The sequence below is a fragment of the Helianthus annuus genome, chromosome 4 (assembly GCF_002127325.2).
Source record: "Helianthus annuus cultivar XRQ/B chromosome 4, HanXRQr2.0-SUNRISE, whole genome shotgun sequence".
Classification (NCBI taxonomy): Eukaryota; Viridiplantae; Streptophyta; class Magnoliopsida; order Asterales; family Asteraceae; genus Helianthus; species Helianthus annuus.
In genome coordinates this window covers 99,426,811-99,447,345 of record NC_035436.2, presented here as the reverse complement: position 1 = coordinate 99,447,345, position 20,535 = coordinate 99,426,811, and the positions used below count along the sequence as shown (strand labels likewise).

Below are 20,535 nucleotides of genomic sequence, written 5' to 3'. Positions count from 1 at the left end.
ACAGGGGGTTCATGGCGTAAAGATATATAGGCTACCGTAAGTTACGGTAGCTACCGTAACTTACGGTGGCCTCTGCAGGATTTTCCAAGTTTACCGTTTTCTAAAACGGAAACCTTCATAACTTTTAATCTGCTTTTCCGTTTGGCCTACCGTTTCTTCCTACGTGTTTGTAATTTGATTCTCCATCATATGGGGTTAAAATCCAACATCCGGATTAACAAAATCTAAGTCTTTTAAGTTTTCGGCTTAATACCCTTTTTACCAAACTTTGACCCGTTCGTGATTTTATCAAACAAACATGTTGTTTGATTCTAAATTCTCATCATTTCCATGTTGTTATCATATTAGATTCAAATCACGGGTTTATATACATTCTTAAACCCGTTTTTACTTAGATGTTTAATTGACCCGTTAAGGGCATTTAAGCACTTTTACGCATAATTCACACTCGATTATTCCTAGCATCTTATTTCCACATTATTTATCAATGATCTTCCATCACAACTATATTTGTGATGGATTAAATGTGGCGATCTATATAATCCGAGTTTTACCCCTCAGAATATTATTTTACGACAAAGACTCATATAGAGTCTTTTGACCAAGAATTTACATCTTTCACTTTTATACTTATTCTAAGTATTAACTTGATTATAAAACTCGTTTTCAAGCGACTTCTAAGGGTTGTTTGATTAATTTCGCTTACGAGGGCGTTTTGGTCGTTTTTAACCCTTCTTTTACAACGAAGGGCTTGCGTAAATCATGCACGCCCAAAATCTCATTTTTTTTTTTCCAAATCTTGTTTTCAAAACACTCTGTAAATAATCTAAATCCTTCGGTTTGCCTTTTAAGATACCTTTTACTTTGCCTAACTCTCATAGAACTTCAAGTTCTAAATGATGAGTTGATCTATTATACATACCTAGCTCGGATCAAATTATTAACCCGGTTTTAATACCTTGCTTTAAAATCGCTAAATAAGAGCGATGCGAGTATCCATTGGATTTCTATTCCTGTAAGCATATAACTCGACAAAAGATCATTAGTCAATATTGTCAAAAGGTGATGTCTACACCTTTTGACCCGTTTGGCCGAATTGACTATTTATCTTTGCGAGATGATATTTATTATCATCTCATCTACATGACCCGCTCCGTTCAACACCGTACGGTTATTTTACTTATTAACCGTTTATTACCACTTTCGTCATAATATGACCGAATTATCGATTTACTTCCTTTTTAACCATTATTATGGTTTCTTTCATCTTTGATTATCTAGTTCCGTACGCCTACACGACGGAACATCGTATTTCAATTGTTTAGTTATCTCATTCGTTATTTATACGCTAAGAGAATATTACACAATCTAAGACTAGTGTAAGCTATACTTACCTCACATCCGAATACGCTTTTTCTTCTCGTGCTTGATTCGTTTGACCGCTTCTTTCTCAAGCCTCCACCTAGCTCGTTAGGCGACAAACTATCATCATTCACAAGGTGGTTAGATTAGTCATTTCAATTCACGACTATTCCACCTTACGTATTTTCTATGTCGAATCTACTATTCGACTTTGTCATTGGTTAGTTTGACTTTTAAAAGTCAACTACCTTTAATCATACAATGGGCACAATTTAGTTAAATCAACATTAAGATTAGAACCCATCTTAACCCATATTTCATGTAATTAGTCAAACAAGGCAATTACACGTTTCATTCGTAATTTCATCATATAAATATTCACTTAGGCATTTCAACGAACACCTTGTGAGCATATTCTATAAAATCAACAATCAATTTTCATAACTAGTTATTTGCCCAAGTTTTAACATCATTCACAAGTTCTTATGTCTAGCATGCATATCAATACCTAGATTTACTTCATGGAAATCGAATTACACCAAATTGATGATCATGAATCTAGTGTTCATCATCTCCCACAAAACCCATTTAGCAATTACAAAACTAGTTAACCGAAACACTAATTTATGGTGCTAAATTAACGAGTTTACATCTAGGGCTCGTTCCTAGACTTGTGCTCATATCAATTGTACTACAACACCCATTATTCATGCCAGAATTTCATTCTTGAATGTTAATCATAATTTTGAAGTATCATCAAATAGCAAAATTCAACATACCTTTCGGTCCCCACACTTAGGTGATTACGAATTTGTGTTCATGCATTAATTTAAGTCTTGATTCGAGCTTCAATTTGGTCATTTGGTGTGAACTAGGGTTTTGCTCCTTGGAGCACCCTCCTGGTCGATCAGAACACGCACACAATGTGTGTGTGTATTTTTTTTTTGTTTTTAATAAAACAAGTTTCCCACTTGTCCATTTTAGTCCCTCATGCTTTATTTTGATCAAATAAAGCTATATCTCACCATTAGTTACTTAATCACATGCTACTAACTAGGTTAGTTACTCCTAGTTACTTTAACGGGTTCGGGAAGTTATAACCCGTTATGTTTTAAGTCCCGTTAATTTGGCCTTTTTATATACTTTGTTTTCTCAAAGTATTTACTCCCCTTTTTTTTAATTAATATTAGGTTTATTTATTAGAGTCTTAATATTTACCGGGTTAATTTTTACCACTAACGGTATTTTACCCGTCTTTTAGTATAACGGGGTTTGATTACCAAACCCGTTTTCGGGGTGTTACAAGTCTACTCCCCGTAAAGAGGTTTCGTCCCCGAAACCTTTTCTTACATAATTTATTGAGTTTAAACTCAATGTATTTGATCCGAGAAATCTTTTAAACATTACTTATACTTTTAACCAATTGTTAGTATTACCAGAAAAGTATGGTAACATCTTTTTGGTTGCTAATTGTCTACGTATCTCATACGACATAGTGTAACTTCGAAATAACGTAATCTCATTATTTCCACTAGTTTAGTTAACTTAGCGATATCCATCGCTTTCATATACTATCGAATTCCTTATGAATCCGTTACTTTGACCCGTTTAAAGGTCTTTAGTGAAATCTTTCACTTTTAGCAACAATTTCTTTTGTTTTCAAAATTCATTTATTCGGTTCAGTTATACAGAATCCACCGCTTATAAGCAACCAAATTACTTAAATGACCTTAACCGGTCTCACTAACTAGACTTATTAGTCCATTTACTTTTTACCGCTCGCTTGGTTATAAGGTGATTCCACTTCACATTGCATTTCTTGACCGTGATCATGTCACGCATGTTTAATTTATATCAACCTTTCATTTTCAAAAAGATCACTTTTCGAATATATCGTCTTGCGCCTATCAGCGTCAAGACTTGATTCCTTTATGCTTACTATGCAATTTCCTATCAGAATTTATATTTATAAAAATGTTATTTCTTACTAAAACTGAATTTTAGTCTAACGTCTTTCTCTTTAACTATGTCAATTACTCATATCAAGGGAATTGAAAACCCCTAATTTATTGTTTTCCGTTCTCGTTTTACATGAGGAATCGTAACAAGTTCCCTCACCTTACACTATTGACCCGTAGGTTCTTTCACCTAACCTCGTAGGCTATTTCCTTAAGCTTTTATCTCTTTAAGACGAGGCCCTTATGATCCCTTTGCTTCAGTTCATGACCCGTGGGTCATTTTGGCCCCTCCATTTTCCTTAATTGACTCGTTTGACTCATTTTGGGTGAATTTTCATCACCTATGAATGTCAAACTTCATTCTTTATTTGACCCGTCCAACTTTGAAATGGTTGAACGTAATTACCAAAATTTATGTTTGCGAAAATTCTTGTCATCTTATAGTCATGACTCATATTCCGAGTCTTTTGACTTTCTATTTCGCGTTCCTGTTTCTCAGTCTACGCATGTGTTTAAATCCTTACCCACCAACCGGGTGTTTTACCGAAGTCGTTATTATTGCAACCCTTACGGTATGCATTATGACTTCGTTTCGCTTTTATATACCTACTTTGTTCTCAAATTTGGTGTTTTACAAAATAGGCCCGTTAAGAATCTTATTTGCATTCTTCGGGTTCGAGTGTAAGCACACCCCTCCCAATTGCATACCTTAATCGTTTTACATTAATCTTTGTCCCTTCACTCGGGATCATCATCCTAACGTAATACGCTTCCGTCATCTGGCTGTGCGTTTACATTATTATCAATTATTTTTGCTCATTTGATTCATTTGGGTACTTTTTAAGTTAGTCCCATTCACCCCACCCTTACTACATCGGACATAAATGTGTCCATCATAAGAAGTTCATGGTACCACGTGTTCACTACTTACTTGGCCAGAGTAAGCGATCAACACCTGGTATACATGACCTTTTTATAATTTTCACATTACACCCCATGTAAGTAATGCCTGTCACACCCAACCAATGGCGGAAACATCGGGATGAGACGAAGTGTGAAGATTGCTAGAGACATCATAACGCTATTTGTGACAATATTTAATAAACCGATTTCATTTCATAAAGTAAATTGTCAACATTACAAGAAATTCAAATACAACAAGTTCAAAGAAGTACATAACAACATAAGCAAAATTGGTACAACATATTAAACCTAAACGTCTATATGTGTATCTAGGCATCAATGGTACTTCTTTTCATAGCACCGTCATCATCAACATGTAACATGTTTAAAATATAATTCAATGCAAAAGCAAAGGCGAGTATACTAGTTTGATACGTACATAACAAAAGATAAGTTTTAAACAATTCCTCATAGCAAGCATTCGATTCAAGATAAACAATAAATTTGGCATGTGTCTAACATATCAAACCAAGGAAACGCAACATGCTCATGACATTACCTCAAGTTTACGGGCGGGTCGTTAATCCTATAGCGCTACATATGTCACGGTTTGGCTCGTACGAAGTTAATGATAAGTTCAACACATAAGTTTCACCCAAGTTTAAAGTATCAAGCAATCACGTATACAAGCAAGTTATAGGAATGTTCATGTGTTTAAGCAAAATGTTCAAGTGTAAGTTTGTTGATAGGTAAACATGTTACACCCCAGAAGTGGTAAAAGTAAAAAGGGGAAATACGAGTATACTCACAAGTCTTGCATATGCTTTCCGATTATCCAATTGTTGACGAGTAGAGATTTAGAGACCGAATGTATAAGGGTTAAAGTTCAAGTATGTTTAGAGTCGAGATTCGGTGTTTAAAACAACATAAAAATAAGATATGAGAATAATATGGAAAATAATCATTTAGTACATATGATGCTTGTTCTTGACACTAGGAAACTCGAAGGAGTTTAGATGTTTTCATGGAACAAGGTTCCATTAGAATCGTGACAAGTTATCATAGTCTAGGATGATGTAATCTAGTACCCCGACATATGAACACTAGTTCATCATCAAAGATTCGATTATTCGAATAATATGTTTAGGTTATATAATATATGTCCAATAGTTCAAGCATGAGGTAGAAGATTAAAATCTTCATTTTGGTACCTCTAAATGTCATAGAAATCATGTAGGAGGTAGGAAGATCAAGTCTTCCATTTAGGCACCTCTATGTGTTCACCACTACACTTGATGTAAAAAAAACAACCAAGGAGGGTAATGAACATACAATAAAGAATAAGAAATATACACACTAACTAAGAGAAATCATCAAATCATGTGAGGATTGTATGTTTGGACAACCCAAGTTGTTCCATAATCACTCATGTATCAAAGACAAAGTTTGACATGACTTGTGGGTTAAAAACCCTAAACAAAACACCAAGTTTATGAGGTTTAATCCTCTGATTTTTAAGTGTCTCAACCTTGTTTTTAAGCCTAACCAACCACTAAAGTGTTGTAAGCATTAGGACATAGGTTTGAGATGAGATAGACTCAAGTTTGGTAAGAAATAACAAGGATTTCATGAAAACAAAAACAATCAGTGGACTTTGGAGCCTTTTTGCCGGAGTTCCAGGGACTTATTTACTGTGAAAAACCCATGGAAACGTAGATAAGGTCAATACAAAGTAGTAGGAAAAAGAATCGAGTGAATCGGATAAGAATTGAGTAATTTATGCTCATTTTCGTGAAGGGGTGTCAATCTGCTCGAACCCTTGCTTTCAGCTACGGTTTGGAGGATGTTTTGAGAGTTTTTAGTGTTGCAAAAGTGGTAGGGAGGCTGGTTATAAGTGGTATTTATAGGGGGAAGGATTAGGGTTTCAATGGGTTGGGCTTTGGAAGTGTTTAGAAGGGGTTACACCTTGAAACTAGCCCACAAAACCCAACTATATGGGGCTGAATCTTGCTGAATTGGGGCTGCCATATTTCTTTATTTTTTTTATTTTTAAAACATTATAATGAGTAATTTTGTTAATGAAGTTGTGTAATAATATGCAACAATGTTTCCCCTAACTTGTAACAAGGTAAAATATGAAATAAAACATGATTTAACTAGGTAAAAAGTGTAATGTACAAGTATGTAACATGTTTGTAAGTGACAAGTATATGTCACATATTAGATGATTAACCGTTGTATAAATAAGCATATTATTAGGGGTTTTTAGGAATCAAAAATTTAAGGACAAGCATGGACATGCATCGTGAATAAGTATCGTATAAGTATGAATTACAAATAAGGATTCGATGTACAATGAATTCGAACGTATGAACATGTATGAATGTGTAGATGGTGAATTTAAAGAAATACGAATTTTATTTATGATCCAAGTCTCGGATTTTACAACGAAAAGACGACTACAATAATACAAGATTTCCAAAAAAGGCATTACAAGGCGAGCTTTCTAATTATGGAAAGTATGAAAAAGCAGGGCGTTACAGTCTCCCCTCCTTTAGGAAATTTCATCCCGAAATTTATTCAAGAGGAAGACCTTGGAGAAAAAGCATTTTGGCTAAAAGAATCGAGACTTGGGAGTTTTGAAACGTTTAGAAAAGTACGAAATTTTGAAGAACGATAGGATAGGAATTTGTTTGACTAAAATGAGTTGAGGCGTTTAAGCATAGGTAAAACGTGTATGCGTGCGCATAGGCAAAGGAGTTTAAATAAGTTTGAATGTCCCAGAATGGAGAGGTATCTTTAAAATATGATATCCAAGAAGTATAACTTTCATATAATGCGTTTAGTATTTTGATGAAAAGTGTGGTAGTTTGCATGGGGAGTCTAAAGGATAGTATAAAAATCACATTTTCGTAAAAATTGTTTATTGAGAGCAACGAAAAGATTTGGTACTTTGAATAACGCGTTAAAGGTATACTAAGTACATTTACATAAGAGTAAAGAATAGGAAGACGGTTTTAAAGGTAATGAGATAAGTTAGGATTTGAATGTTTAAACAAGCTTGTTTGCGAACGGGGTTCATATGAAAGAAAGGATAATGGAGAATAATAGGAGTATGGGGTGAACAATTGACACTAAATGAATGCAAATATATGAATGATATAAGTATTAGATAGACGAAAGTAGCGTGTTAAAGATGAAGTCTCGTCATGGATAATCGGATATAATGCGTTTGTGAGTTATTTAAAGTTTGTATTAGGTCAAAGGGTCTGCAAAACACTGAATTTCTCATGGCACGTTTTACGACGGTTTGGTAACATGGTGAAACACTTATATATAGGAAGTACCAGCGGCGTATCCACCATGTTTTGACCATGTCACGTCTGTCTCGTATTCGGTGCCAGGTTATGTTCCGTGTCTTACCATACACTGTAGTACACTCTATGGTTCTCATACGCCTATCACTATAATCCCGTGTGCACCCGCGATTATTTTGATCGTCGCATGATCTGCATAGCTTGTACTAGTTGTGTATGAATCAGGGTATACATAAAAAGAATAAGAATGTGTACGTATAAGAATATAGTATGTATGGGACCCACGCAAGCGAATCCCTCGGATTACGCTCGCGTATAGGTACGAATGTATGAATCATGAGTATAAGCAAAATTATGAGCATAAGTATAAGTTTAAGTATGAATATACACATAAGTATGGGTATCAAACGTACGAGTAGTATGAGTATACGTGTAAGCATGAAACGTATAAATATAATTATAAGCATAAAACGTATGAGTACAAGTATGAATACGATTATAAGTATAAGCATAAAATGTGTTGTTATGAATATGAGTGAGAGTGTGAGTACAAATACTAATGATTACGTATATAGTATTAATTGAAACATAACAAAGTTACGTATGTAAGTGTGCTCAAAAGGTTGAGCATGTAAATACGAACGATATAAGTGAAATTGTCGCGATGAAGCGACAAAAACATGTATGATGATATGCATGTATAGTTGTTTAAACGAAACGTTGAGTTTATTGAATCAAATTTAGATTGAGCTTGGTTTAAAAGGTAGAATATAGTTTGCATATGTAAGAGGATATAAAGTACTTATTGGTCATGCATATCGTATTTTGTAATGAATGGAAATGCTACCTTTGTTTTAAAAGAGTTTACGAAATCCGAAGATGGTCGGTCCCCATGAAGTCTTCTTGCCCACTTGTTTTGGAAAATAGGTGTAGGAAAAGGTCTTCGTAAAAGTAAGTTCGTTTCATCAAAACAAGAAATTTTGGAGTTTTTGTGAATACGTTGATCCTTGGAAAAGGGATTTAACAAAGGTCTTAGTGTTCGTTTTAAAGGGTTTTGACAAATGGTTCGTTGATGTTGGAAATATTCTTTGGTAAAACGATCTCATAATATCTATAAGATCCTATAAGTAATTGAGAAAGGTTGGTTTGGTTTCAATTAAGAATGGAAGTCTCTAGTATGACGATATAATGTGAGCAAGTTTTAGTGATTAAGTCGAATATGAAGTTCATGGGCAAGAGTTTCGTTGGACCGATTTAATTGATAGGTAGCATTTCGTAAGGTTTTGGAGTTCGAGTAATAAAACATTTTAAGACATGATTAAGAATCTCGTGTATATGAGTTGAGTGAAAATAGATTGTAGAATAAGAAGTACGTTTGATAAAACAATGTATTTTGAAATCGGTATGAGTGGGTATTTTGAATAATGATAAACAATTTGGGTATAAAATATGATCGAGTTTGCATAATAAGATATTTTGAAGAGGCGTTTTGGTAACGATCACCTAGGTTAGGGAATCACCCCTAACTCGTTGGTGATGTCGTTTTTTTAAGAAAAGGGGAGTGGAGTTAATCGTCAAGGTAAGGAAATCACTCCAATCTTAAGGATATGTCTCCACTCGTCGTTACAAGGAATATGAATTTAAATTATATGAAATCATGCATATATATAAATGTATGGAAAAGGTTCGATATGTTGTGTGTGTGAAAAGAGAAATCGAAAGTAAACTCGAGTTTGAAAGATTGCATCGTATAAATAAATAATAGAAACACATGTTTGATCAAAATTTGGATGGTTCCAAAACGGAACTTTGACTAACCAAAATGGTTGAAAAGTCTTTTGAATTTGAGGAGCATGCTTTGGCTTAATAGGTAAAATACTCTCGCCGACAAGTCGGTTAACGGTATTTACCCTTCCGGTTACTACATGTCTCAAATCAATCGAAATTTCGAGACTTGGCGGGATTAAAAAAAAATATCAAGGAGTGGAACTAGTCGCCAAGGTGCGGGTTTCACCCCTAACTTGACGATTTCGTATCCTAAGTGTGATTGGTACTCGTCGGGTCAAAATTTAGTTTCGACATGTTGACAAGGGTCCACTAGAATTTGAAATTTGAGATTTACCATTAAGATGTGGATTTCACTCCTAGCTTAATGGCGATATCTCATGTAAAAAGAAGAATAGATAGATTGAGAGTCGTTCACCAAATTGTGGGTTTCACGTCTATTTTGGTGAATTCGTCTCATTTGTATAATGCGAGTGTTTACGGATTTAGAATAGTCGAGTAAAATGCATGAGGGAAAGAGTATGTTAAAGGAATAAACAAACAAATTTAAACGCACAATGAAGCATATTAAGAATAGCACATAATGAATGGGACAATAAAACATGTATTAGCACATATAGCATGCCAAGTGTTAACACATAAGCGACATATATGCTTAAAAGATCAAAAGGGAATAAATAAGAACAAATAAGGTAGCATGCAAGTAGTTTCAAGCAAAACATAAGAATAAAGCTCTAAAACTATAGACTAGGCTAAAGCATTCCTACTTTCCCTAATTCCCTATAGTTATGGCTCTGATACCAATCTGTCACACCCCAACCAATGGCGGAAACATCGGGATGAGACGAAGTGTGAAGATTGCTAGAGACATCATAACGCTATTTGTGACAATATTTAATAAACCGATTTCATTTCATAAAGTAAATTGTCAACATTACAAGAAATTCAAATACAACAAGTTCAAAGAAGTACATAACAACATAAGCAAAATTGGTACAACATATTAAACCTAAACGTCTATATGTGTATCTAGGCATCAACGCTACTTCTTTTCATAGCACCGTCATCATCAACCTGTAACATGTTTAAAATACAATTCAATGCAAAAGCAAAGGCGAGTATACAAGTTTGATACGTACATAACAAAAGATAAGTTTTAAACAATTCCTCATAGCAAGCATTCGATTCAAGCTAAACAATAAATTTGGCATGTGTCTAACATATCAAACCAAGGAAACGCAACATGCTCATGACATTACCTCAAGTTTACGGGCGGGTCGTTAATCCTATAGTGCTACATATGTCACGGTTTGGCTCGTACGAAGTTAATGATAAGTTCAACACATAAGTTTCACCCAAGTTTAAAGTATCAAGCAATCACGTATACAAGCATGTTATAGGAATGTTCATGTGTTTAAGCAAAATGTTCAAGTGTAAGTTTGTTGATAGGTAAACATGTTACACCCCAAAAGTGGTAAAAGTAAAAAGGGGAAATACGAGTATACTCACAAGGCTTGCATATGCTTTCTGATTATCCAATTGTTGACGAGTAGAGATTTAGAGTCCGAATGTATAAGGGTTAAAGTTCAAGTATGTTTAGAGTCGAGATTCGGTGTTTAAAACAACATAAAAATAAGATATGAGAATAATATGGAAAATAATCATTTAGTACATATGATGCTTGTTCTTGACACTAGGAAACTCGAAGGAGTTTAGATGTTTTCATGGAACAAGGTTCCATTAGAATCGTGACAAGTTATCATAGTCTAGGATGATGTAATCTAGTACCCCGACATATGAACACTAGTTCATCATCAAAGATTCGATTATTCGAATAATATGTTTAGGTTATATAATATATGTCCAATAGTTCAAGCATGAGGTAGAAGATTAAAATCTTCATTTTGGTACCTCTAAATGTCATAGAAATCATGTAGGAGGTAGGAAGATCAAGTCTTCCATTTAGGCACCTCTATGTGTTCACCACTACACTTGATGTAAAAAAAACAACCAAGGAGGGTAATGAACATACAATAAAGAATAAGAAATATACACACTAACTAAGAGAAATCATCAAATCATGTGAGGATTGTATGTTTGGACAACCCAAGTTGTTCCATAATCACTCATGTATCAAAGACAAAGTTTGACATGACTTGTGGGTTAAAAACCCTAAACAAAACACCAAGTTTATGAGGTTTAATCCTCTGATTTTTAAGTGTCTCAACCTTGTTTTTAAGCCTAACCAACCACTAAAGTGTTGTAAGCATTAGGACATAGGTTTGAGATGAGATAGACTCAAGTTTGGTAAGAAATAACAAGGATTTCATGAAAACAAAAACAATCAGTGGACTTTGGAGCCTTTTTGCCGGAGTTCCAGGGACTTATTTACTGTGAAAAACCCATGGAAACGTAGATAAGGTCAATACAAAGTAGTAGGAAAAAGAATCGAGTGAATCGGATAAGAATTGAGTAATTTATGCTCATTTTCGTGAAGGGGTGTCAATCTGCTCGAACCCTTGCTTTCAGCTACGGTTTGGAGGATGTTTTGAGAGTTTTTAGTGTTGCAAAAGTGGTAGGGAGGCTGGTTATAAGTGGTATTTATAGGGGGAAGGATTAGGGTTTCAATGGGTTGGGCTTTGGAAGTGTTTAGAAGGGGTTACACCTTGAAACTAGCCCACAAAACCCAACTATATGGGGCTGAATCTTGCTGAATTGGGGCTGCCATATTTCTTTATTTTTTTTTATTTTTAAAACATTATAATGAGTAATTTTGTTAATGAAGTTGTGTAATAATATGCAACAATGTTTCCCCTAACTTGTAACAAGGTAAAATATGAAATAAAACATGATTTAACTAGGTAAAAAGTGTAATGTACAAGTATGTAACATGTTTGTAAGTGACAAGTATATGTCACATATTAGATGATTAACCGTTGTATAAATAAGCATATTATTAGGGGTTTTTAGGTATTAAAATTTTAAGGACAAGCATGGACATGCATCGTGAATAAGTATCGTATAAGTATGAATTACATATAAGGATTCGATGTACAATGAATTCGAACGTATGAACATGTATGAATGTGTAGATGGTGAATTTAAAGAAATACGAATTTTATTTATGATCCAAGTCTCGGATTTTACAACGAAAAGACGACTACAATAATACAAGATTTCCAAAAATAGCATTACAAGGCGAGCTTTCTAATTATGGAAAGTATGAAAAAGCAGGGCATTACAATGCTTCTATCTGTTTTTCTTGGAAACAATATCCCAGATAGGTTTTCTATTCAGGCTTTTCCAAGTTTTCAATCTACATATGCAACTTTCATTCTTTACATGTTTGTTGCACATTGCTAATTGCGCGATTATATTTAAAAGCACGCACCTGATAATGCTTGCCCCGGCGGGCGTTTCTTGCCATTAACCTTGTTCGCGGTCTTTACGCGATTTAGTCCTTAGTGAGCATGTCCCTCTCGTCATGCCTCGGACTGTTCCTCTATCACATCCTTAATTTGTTTAACCTTTGTCATCTTTAAACGCAAGTGTCCTTCAATCAAGACATTCACAAAAGTTAGTAATGTCAACTTTACTAAATGCCCGTATCATAATACAAGACTTTTGTACTATATGTGTCAACACGCGTAACTTTGTCATCTATATTTTTCATTTAATTGAGGTATCGTGTATTACACGATAACCCTATGTGTTGTTCACAACAATTTAATCATGTTAAACCATTAACATACGTGTACTTACCGGATTTGCGATCAAGCCTCGAACCGAACACCAATCTTTGTCAAGAGCATAAGGTTTAAGTCCAAGTATGGTTTTCCCCACCATACTTGAATCTCTTAAACCGGGGCTCTGATACCAACTTGTAACACCCTAGTTACTATTTAACGGTTTTATATGTAAATACCAACAATTAGATGTGTAATTAAGACTACACATACTATAAAAATATGAGTTTATTAAAACTTTTACAAATCATAAGTTATTCAACATAAGTGGTCGAATTTGTCGTTTAAAATTTACGACGAGGCAATGTGCGGAAGCATGTATCTTTATCGTGTTCGGTTCTTCGATGAGCATGATCGTCTTCCGGCATCCAAAATGTACCTACATTTCATAAACATGAAATGCTTTAGTCATACGAGGTTTAAAACGTATCTAAAACTAGTCCGAGAAACAAAACTTAATTAAAATACATTTTTGTTCAGGGTCCACCGTAAATTACGGTGGCTACCGTAACTTACGGTGGCCTCTGCAGGATTTTCCAAGTTTACCGTTTTCTAAAACGGAAACCTTCATAACTTTTAATCCGCTTTTCCATTTGACCTACCGTTTCTTCCTACGTGTTTGTAATTTGATTCTCCATCATATGGGGTTAAAATCCAACATCCGGATTAACAAAATCTAAGTCTTTTAAGTTTTCGGCTTAATACCCTTTTTACCAAACTTTGACCCGTTCGTGATTTTATCAAACAAACATGTTGTTTGATTCTAAATTCTCACCATTTCCATGTTGTTATCATATTAGATTCAAATCACGGGTTTATATACATTCTTAAACCCGTTTTTACTTAGATGTTTAATTGACCCGTTAAGGGCATTTAAGCACTTTTACGCATAATTCACACTCGATTATTCCTAGCATCTTATTTCCACATTATTTATCAATGATCTTCCATCACAACTATATTTGTGATGGATTAAATGTGGCGATCTATATAATCCGAGTTTTACCCATCGGAATATGATTTTACGACAAAGACTCATATAGAGTCTTTTGACCAAGAATTTACATCTTTCACTTTTTTACTTATTCTAAGTATTAACTTGATTATAAAACTCGTTTTCAAGCGACTTCTAAGGGTTGTTTGCTTAATTTCGCTTACGAGGGCGTTTTGGTCGTTTTTAACCCTTCTTTTACAACGAAGGGCTTGCGTAAATCATGCACGCCCAAAATCTCATTTTTTTTACCAAATCTTGTTTTCAAAACACTCTGTCTATAATCTAAATCCTTCGGTTTACCTTTTAAGATAACCGAATGTCCCTTTTACTTTGCCTAACTCTCATAGAACTTCAAGTTCTAAATGATGAGTTGATCTATTATACATACCTGGCTCGGATCAACTTATTAACCCGGTTTTAATACCTTGCTTTATAATCGCTAAATAAGAGCAATGCGAGTATCCATTGGATTTCTATTCCTGTAAGCATATAACTCGACAAAAGATCATTAGTCAATATTGTCAAAAGGTGATGTCTACACCTTTTGACCCGTTTGGCTGAATTGACCGTTTATCTTTGCGAGATGATATTTATTATCATCTCATCTACATGACCCGCTCCGTTCAACACCGTACGGTCATTTTACTTATTAACCGTTTATTACCACTTTCGTCATAATATGACCGAATTATCGATTTACTTCCTTTTTAACCATTATTATGGTTTCTTTCATCTTTGATTATCTAGTTCCGTACGCCTACACAACAGAACATCGTATTTCAATTGTTTAGTTATCTCATTCGTTATTTATACGCTAAGAGAATATTACACAATCTAAGACTAGTGTAAGCTATACCTACCTCGCATCCGAATACGCTTTTTCTTCTCGTGCTTGATTCGTTTGACCGCTTCTTTCTCAAGCCTCCACCTAGCTCGTTAGGCGACAAACTATCATCATTCACAAGGTGGTTAGATTAGTCATTTCAATTCACGACTATTCCACCTTACGTATTTTCTATGTCGAATCTACTATTCGACTTTGTCGTTGGTTAGTTTGACTTCTAAAAGTCAACTACCTTTAATCATACAATGGGCACAATTTAGTTAAATCAACATTAAGATTAGAACCCATCTTAACCCATATTTCATGTAATTAGTCAAACAAGGCAATTACGCGTTTCATTCGTAATTTCATCATATAAATATTCACTTAGGCATTTCAACGAACACCTTGTGAGCATATTCTATAAAATCAACAATCAATTTTCATAACTAGTTATTTGCCCAAGTTTTAACATCATTCACAAGTTCTTATGTCTAGCATGCATATCAATACCTAGATTTACTTCATGGAAATCGAATTACACCAAATTGATGATCATGAATCTAGTATTCATCATCTCCCACAAAACCCATTTAGCACTTACAAAACTAGTTAACCGAAACACTAATTTATGGTGCTAAATTAACGAGTTTACATCTAGGGCTCATTCCTAGACTTGTGCTCATATCAATTGTACTACAACACCCATTATTCATGCCAGAATTTCATTCTTGAATGTTAATCATAATTTTGAAGTATCATCAAATAGCAAAATTCAACATACCTTTCGATCCCCACACTTAGGTGATTACGAATTTGTGTTCATGCATTGATTTAATCTTGATTCGAGCTTCAATTTGGTCATTTGGTGTGAACTAGGGTTTTGCTCCTTGGAGCACCCTCCTGGTCGATCAGAACACGCACACAATGTGTGTGTGGGTATTTTTTTTTTTTGTTTTTAATAAAACAAGTTTCCCACTTGTCCATTTTAGTCCCTCATGCTTTATTTTGATCAAATAAAGCTATATCTCACCATTAGTTACTTAATCACATGCTACTAACTAGGTTAGTTACTCCTAGTTACTTTAACGGGTTCGGGAAGTTATAACCCGTTATGTTTTAAGTCCCGTTAATTTGGCCTTTTTATATACTTTGTTTTCTCAAAGTATTTACTCCCCTTTTTTTAATTAATATTAGGTTTATTTATTAGAGTCTTAATATTTACCGGGTTAATTTTTACCACTAACGGTATTTTACCCGTCTTTTAGTATTAACGGGGTTTGATTACCAAACCCATTTTCAGGGTGTTACAGTGGTACTGTAAGAAACAAACAATTGTTCTCTCTCAACTTGCGAGGTGGTGTTCGTGTCTTCTTCTAGTTGCTACTCTCAGATTCTTTGGATCCAACAGCAGATGAGTGAGACTCCCAAAAGTTAGAGAGTATTTAGAAAACAAGATGGAGAGAGACTCCAAAAAGTTTCAAAAGTTAGAGAGTATTTAGAAAACAAGATGGAGAGAGACTCCTAAAAGTTTCCAAAACTAAGTCTCTCTCTCTCTCTCTCTCTCTCTCTCTCTCTCTCTCTCTCTCTCTCTAAAAAAGAGGAGAAGAATGAGCAATTAATGAAGACCCAAAGCCTTCTATTTATAGGGCCTATTCTTCCCTCTTACGGACGTAAACTTTTGACCTTACGATCCATAAGCCTAAATAGTGGGATAAAAATAATAGCGGGTATGATGGTTTTCGGATTTCGCAAGACCATCTTTTCGGAAATAGCAATTTTGGTACATTAACTTTACGTTTGTAGAATTGTCACTTTTAATCCTTTGACTTTCACATGCGCTTTTTAACAGATTTTATTAACCACACTAATCGTTAATGATCTCAACCTCAAGCCATAACTAACTTCCATTATTAAATTTATGTTTTGAAAAATACAGTATGTTACACTCTCACTCGAACTCGCCCCAATTACAAACCAAGTCGGCTCGACTCAACTTCGCTCATTTATAAACGGACCGATATCATCGAGTTTTATTCGAACAAGCTTCTAGCGAGTCATGAGCTTTTAGAACAAATTAATAGTATATTTTTAATAGAAGTTTATCAGTTTTTTTTTTCCATTTAAAACTTAGTTTTGTCAATTCCAAACTAAAAAATAAAAAAACACCTCTTGAAGAAGGAAGTTCCCACATATCTTGTAACATAAAATTAATAGTCCATCGAAGCAAAGACAAAGCTTTATAAGCCTAAATAGTGGGATAAAAATAATAGCGGGTATGATGGTTTTCGGATTTCGCAAGACCATCTTTTCGGAAATAGCAATTTTGGTACATTAACTTTACGTTTGTAGAATTGTCACTTTTAATCCTTTGACTTTCACATGCGCTTTTTAACAGATTTTATTAACCACACTAATCGTTAATGATCTCAACCTCAAGCCATAACTAACTTCCATTATTAAATTTATGTTTTGAAAAATACAGTATGTTACACTCTCACTCGAACTCGCCCCAATTACAAACCAAGTCGGCTCGACTCAACTTCGCTCATTTATAAACGGACCGATATCATCGAGTTTTATTCGAACAAGCTTCTAGCGAGTCATGAGCTTTTAGAACAAATTAATAGTATATTTTTAATAGAAGTTTATCAGTTTTTTTTTTTCCATTTAAAACTTAGTTTTGTCAATTCCAAACTAAAAAATAAAAAAACACCTCTTGAAGAAGGAAGTTCCCACATATCTTGTAACATAAAATTAATAGTCCATCGAAGCAAAGACAAAGCTTTAAAAATAAACGAAAGGGACCAACTACCTATCTGGATTGCGCGCTGTCAAACTGTCTTCTGTTCCACCCACTTTAAATAGCACATAACCCATCATTTGTATTCCCACTCAACTTTGATCTTTCTCCTTTTCTGTAATAATTATTACACCTTTCAAACACAAAGTGAAAAGGGTTAAATTATTGGAAATCCGTATATTGAAATTATTGAGTGATCAAGATTTGCTATGGCTACTAGTGATTATGGGCTAATGATTGGCATGATGATAGCCATCTCATTGGCTTCATTTGTTTCTGCAGATCCTGAGTTGCTTCAAGATGTTTGTGTTGCAGATCTTGCTTCAGGTACTTCATGTGTTTGCATCTCTACCAACTCCGAACCATTATCTTTCTTGATTAGTATTGACAATAGATATCTGTATAACACACGATTAAACCTGTTTACTGAAAAGGTACACTACTTGGTTTTTTCTTTTTTAAAAAATAAATAGAATTAGGAGGCTATATGATCGATCATTTCTTTTCTTTGGTACATAAAACATACAACTGTGTTATAAACATGAGATATAAAGTAGTTAAACAAGTTGTATTCATATTTAATACTTGTGTTATTCGCGTCGTCAGAGACCTGTTAAACCTGATAAGACACGATTTGTCAGCCCTATTCTTGATAGAATACCACTAGCTAAACCGTGCTAATGTGTCCGTAGATAATTCATATCAAAATCTGCAACTGAGTTTTTCATAGCAAATACCTATTTAATTATCTAGCATATTTGAGCTATACAAACTGATAATATGATGGTTATTTCATCAACCAATACGTCATAAGTTAATAAACATACAAGACCCGTTCAGATTCTTTAGACAAAACCACATGATATATCTTGTTCCTTTGTAGATATAATTAACTAATTCTTTTACCAAAAAAGTTAAAATTATTGGCCAAACGGTCGATGCATAGGTATATCATTGATGAAGTTTGGAATGTAAAATCAATGTACTTATCTTTCATCAGTTGCAGTTACCTTGAATAATAAACGGTTGTGTCGTCTTGTCTAGTATATTAGACCATGCGTATTGGTAAGGGTGAATAATGCCACAACTCTTGGGTGTTTTCCGCCATGTGACAGTCCAGTCAGCAAGAGTCATTATTGAGCGTTCTTCTAAAATGGTTGTAGTGGGGATCAGTGGCGAAGCTTGAAATTTTTTTAGGGGGGGGGGGGGGTCAAAAACGTATATACCCAAAAATTTTTATAAAACCGGGGGGGTCCAAAACACATATACCCAAAAATTTCTATACGAAAACTACATATATAACACTACTGGCCGAAAAGTTCGGGGGGTCGGGCGCCCCTCCCGGCCCCTTCAAACCATCGCCCCTGGTGGGGATGTGGGTATTATGTTAAAAAGGGGTGTAAAGAATTAAATAAAAAAAAACTAACAAAAAAAAAAAGAATTGGCTAACAAAAAGAGGGATGCATGTGATTGGTCATTTATTAGTTTTTTCAATGGCAAGATGGTAATTTAGTGATACAGAAATAAGTTTTCATAGAAGAGGAGGTGGTTCAAGCGAAGTGGTGGCGTATTTTTTATTTTTTTTTAATTTTGTGCGAATCAAATACAATAATAGATACATTCTTTGGATCGATTGGAGTATTTTCTTTATGCCTTGGTGTGTAGTGGAAAATGAAGTATATTGTATCTCCATGTGACTTGAATGATCAAGAAAAAATAATTCTTTTATAATGCATATACTTTTACAATGAATCCAAGATAATTTTAATATGAACAAATTAATTAACTTGAATAATCCAGGTGTAAAGTTGAATGGATTCGAGTGTAAAAGCAACATATCAGCAGATGATTTCTTCTTTGCCGGATTAGCGAAGCCAGGGCTCACCAACAACACATTTGGTGCAACCGTTACACCAGCTTCAGTCCTACAAATCACCGGGCTAAACACCCTAGGTGTGTCCATGGCCCGCATTGATTATGCACCAGGCGGTCTGAACCCACCACACACCCACCCAAGAGCTACTGAGATTGTGTTTGTACTTGAAGGTGAATTGGATGTTGGATTCATCACAACCGAAAATAAACTCTTCTCTAAGACCATCAAAGAAGGAGAAATCTTCACATTCCCTAGAGGCTTAATTCACTTCCAGATAAACAACGGTAAAGTTCCTGCAGCCGTTATTGCTGCCTTCAACAGCCAATTGCCGGGCACCCAACGGGTGGCAAACGCTGTGTTTGCCTCCTCTCCGACAGTAGAAGATGTTGTGTTGACTAAAACATTCCAAGTTGGAACCAAAGAGGTGGAGAAAATTAAGTCTAGACTTGCTCCTAAGAAGTAAAAACACTTGGTATCAAGTATCATTTATGGGTTTTCAAACTTCTATTTGGTTTTGTTTTTCAATAAAAGTTTGTGAAACAAAGATAGGGTCCATGTTTTCGTGCACAAACTTTGTTTAACCTTCAATGTGTTTTCATTTAATATGTACATGACTAATAATATTGACGCTTCGACATATCTTTCTTTGAAACAATGGCTCCTCTATGCTTTTTATGCAATCAAACTATTCGATTTATCGATATACCATATATACACATTCCTAGTTAAGTAATCCATTTAATGTATCACATAGTTTTAATATGTACCCATGATAATCAAAATTCAAAGAAACTTTATAAGCATGGCAACGGGTGAGAGAGTTGTCATAAGTTACAAAAGTGATAATCGGATCAAACATTACCACCACAATCGCAACACGCGTGAATTGTTGAAGCACCGAGACGGACTCAAAATTTTATAGACGTACCAATAGTTATTTCGGAAAAAATTAAACAGAAAGGAGTTGA

The 20,535-nt window shown here is 34.6% G+C and overlaps 1 protein-coding gene across 1 annotated transcript; it reads left to right on the top strand.

Annotated features, from left to right (window-relative positions):
- The first annotated feature begins 17,774 nt into the window (after nt 1–17,774).
- LOC110872110 (germin-like protein 5-1) lies at nt 17,775–20,222 on the top strand. Its single transcript, XM_022120890.2, has 2 exons — nt 17,775–18,018; nt 19,492–20,222. Exons 1-2 carry the CDS (start codon nt 17,901–17,903, stop codon nt 20,028–20,030), a joined length of 657 nt encoding a protein of 218 aa, XP_021976582.1. The 5' UTR covers nt 17,775–17,900; the 3' UTR covers nt 20,031–20,222.
- The last annotated feature ends 313 nt before the right edge of the window (nt 20,223–20,535 follow it).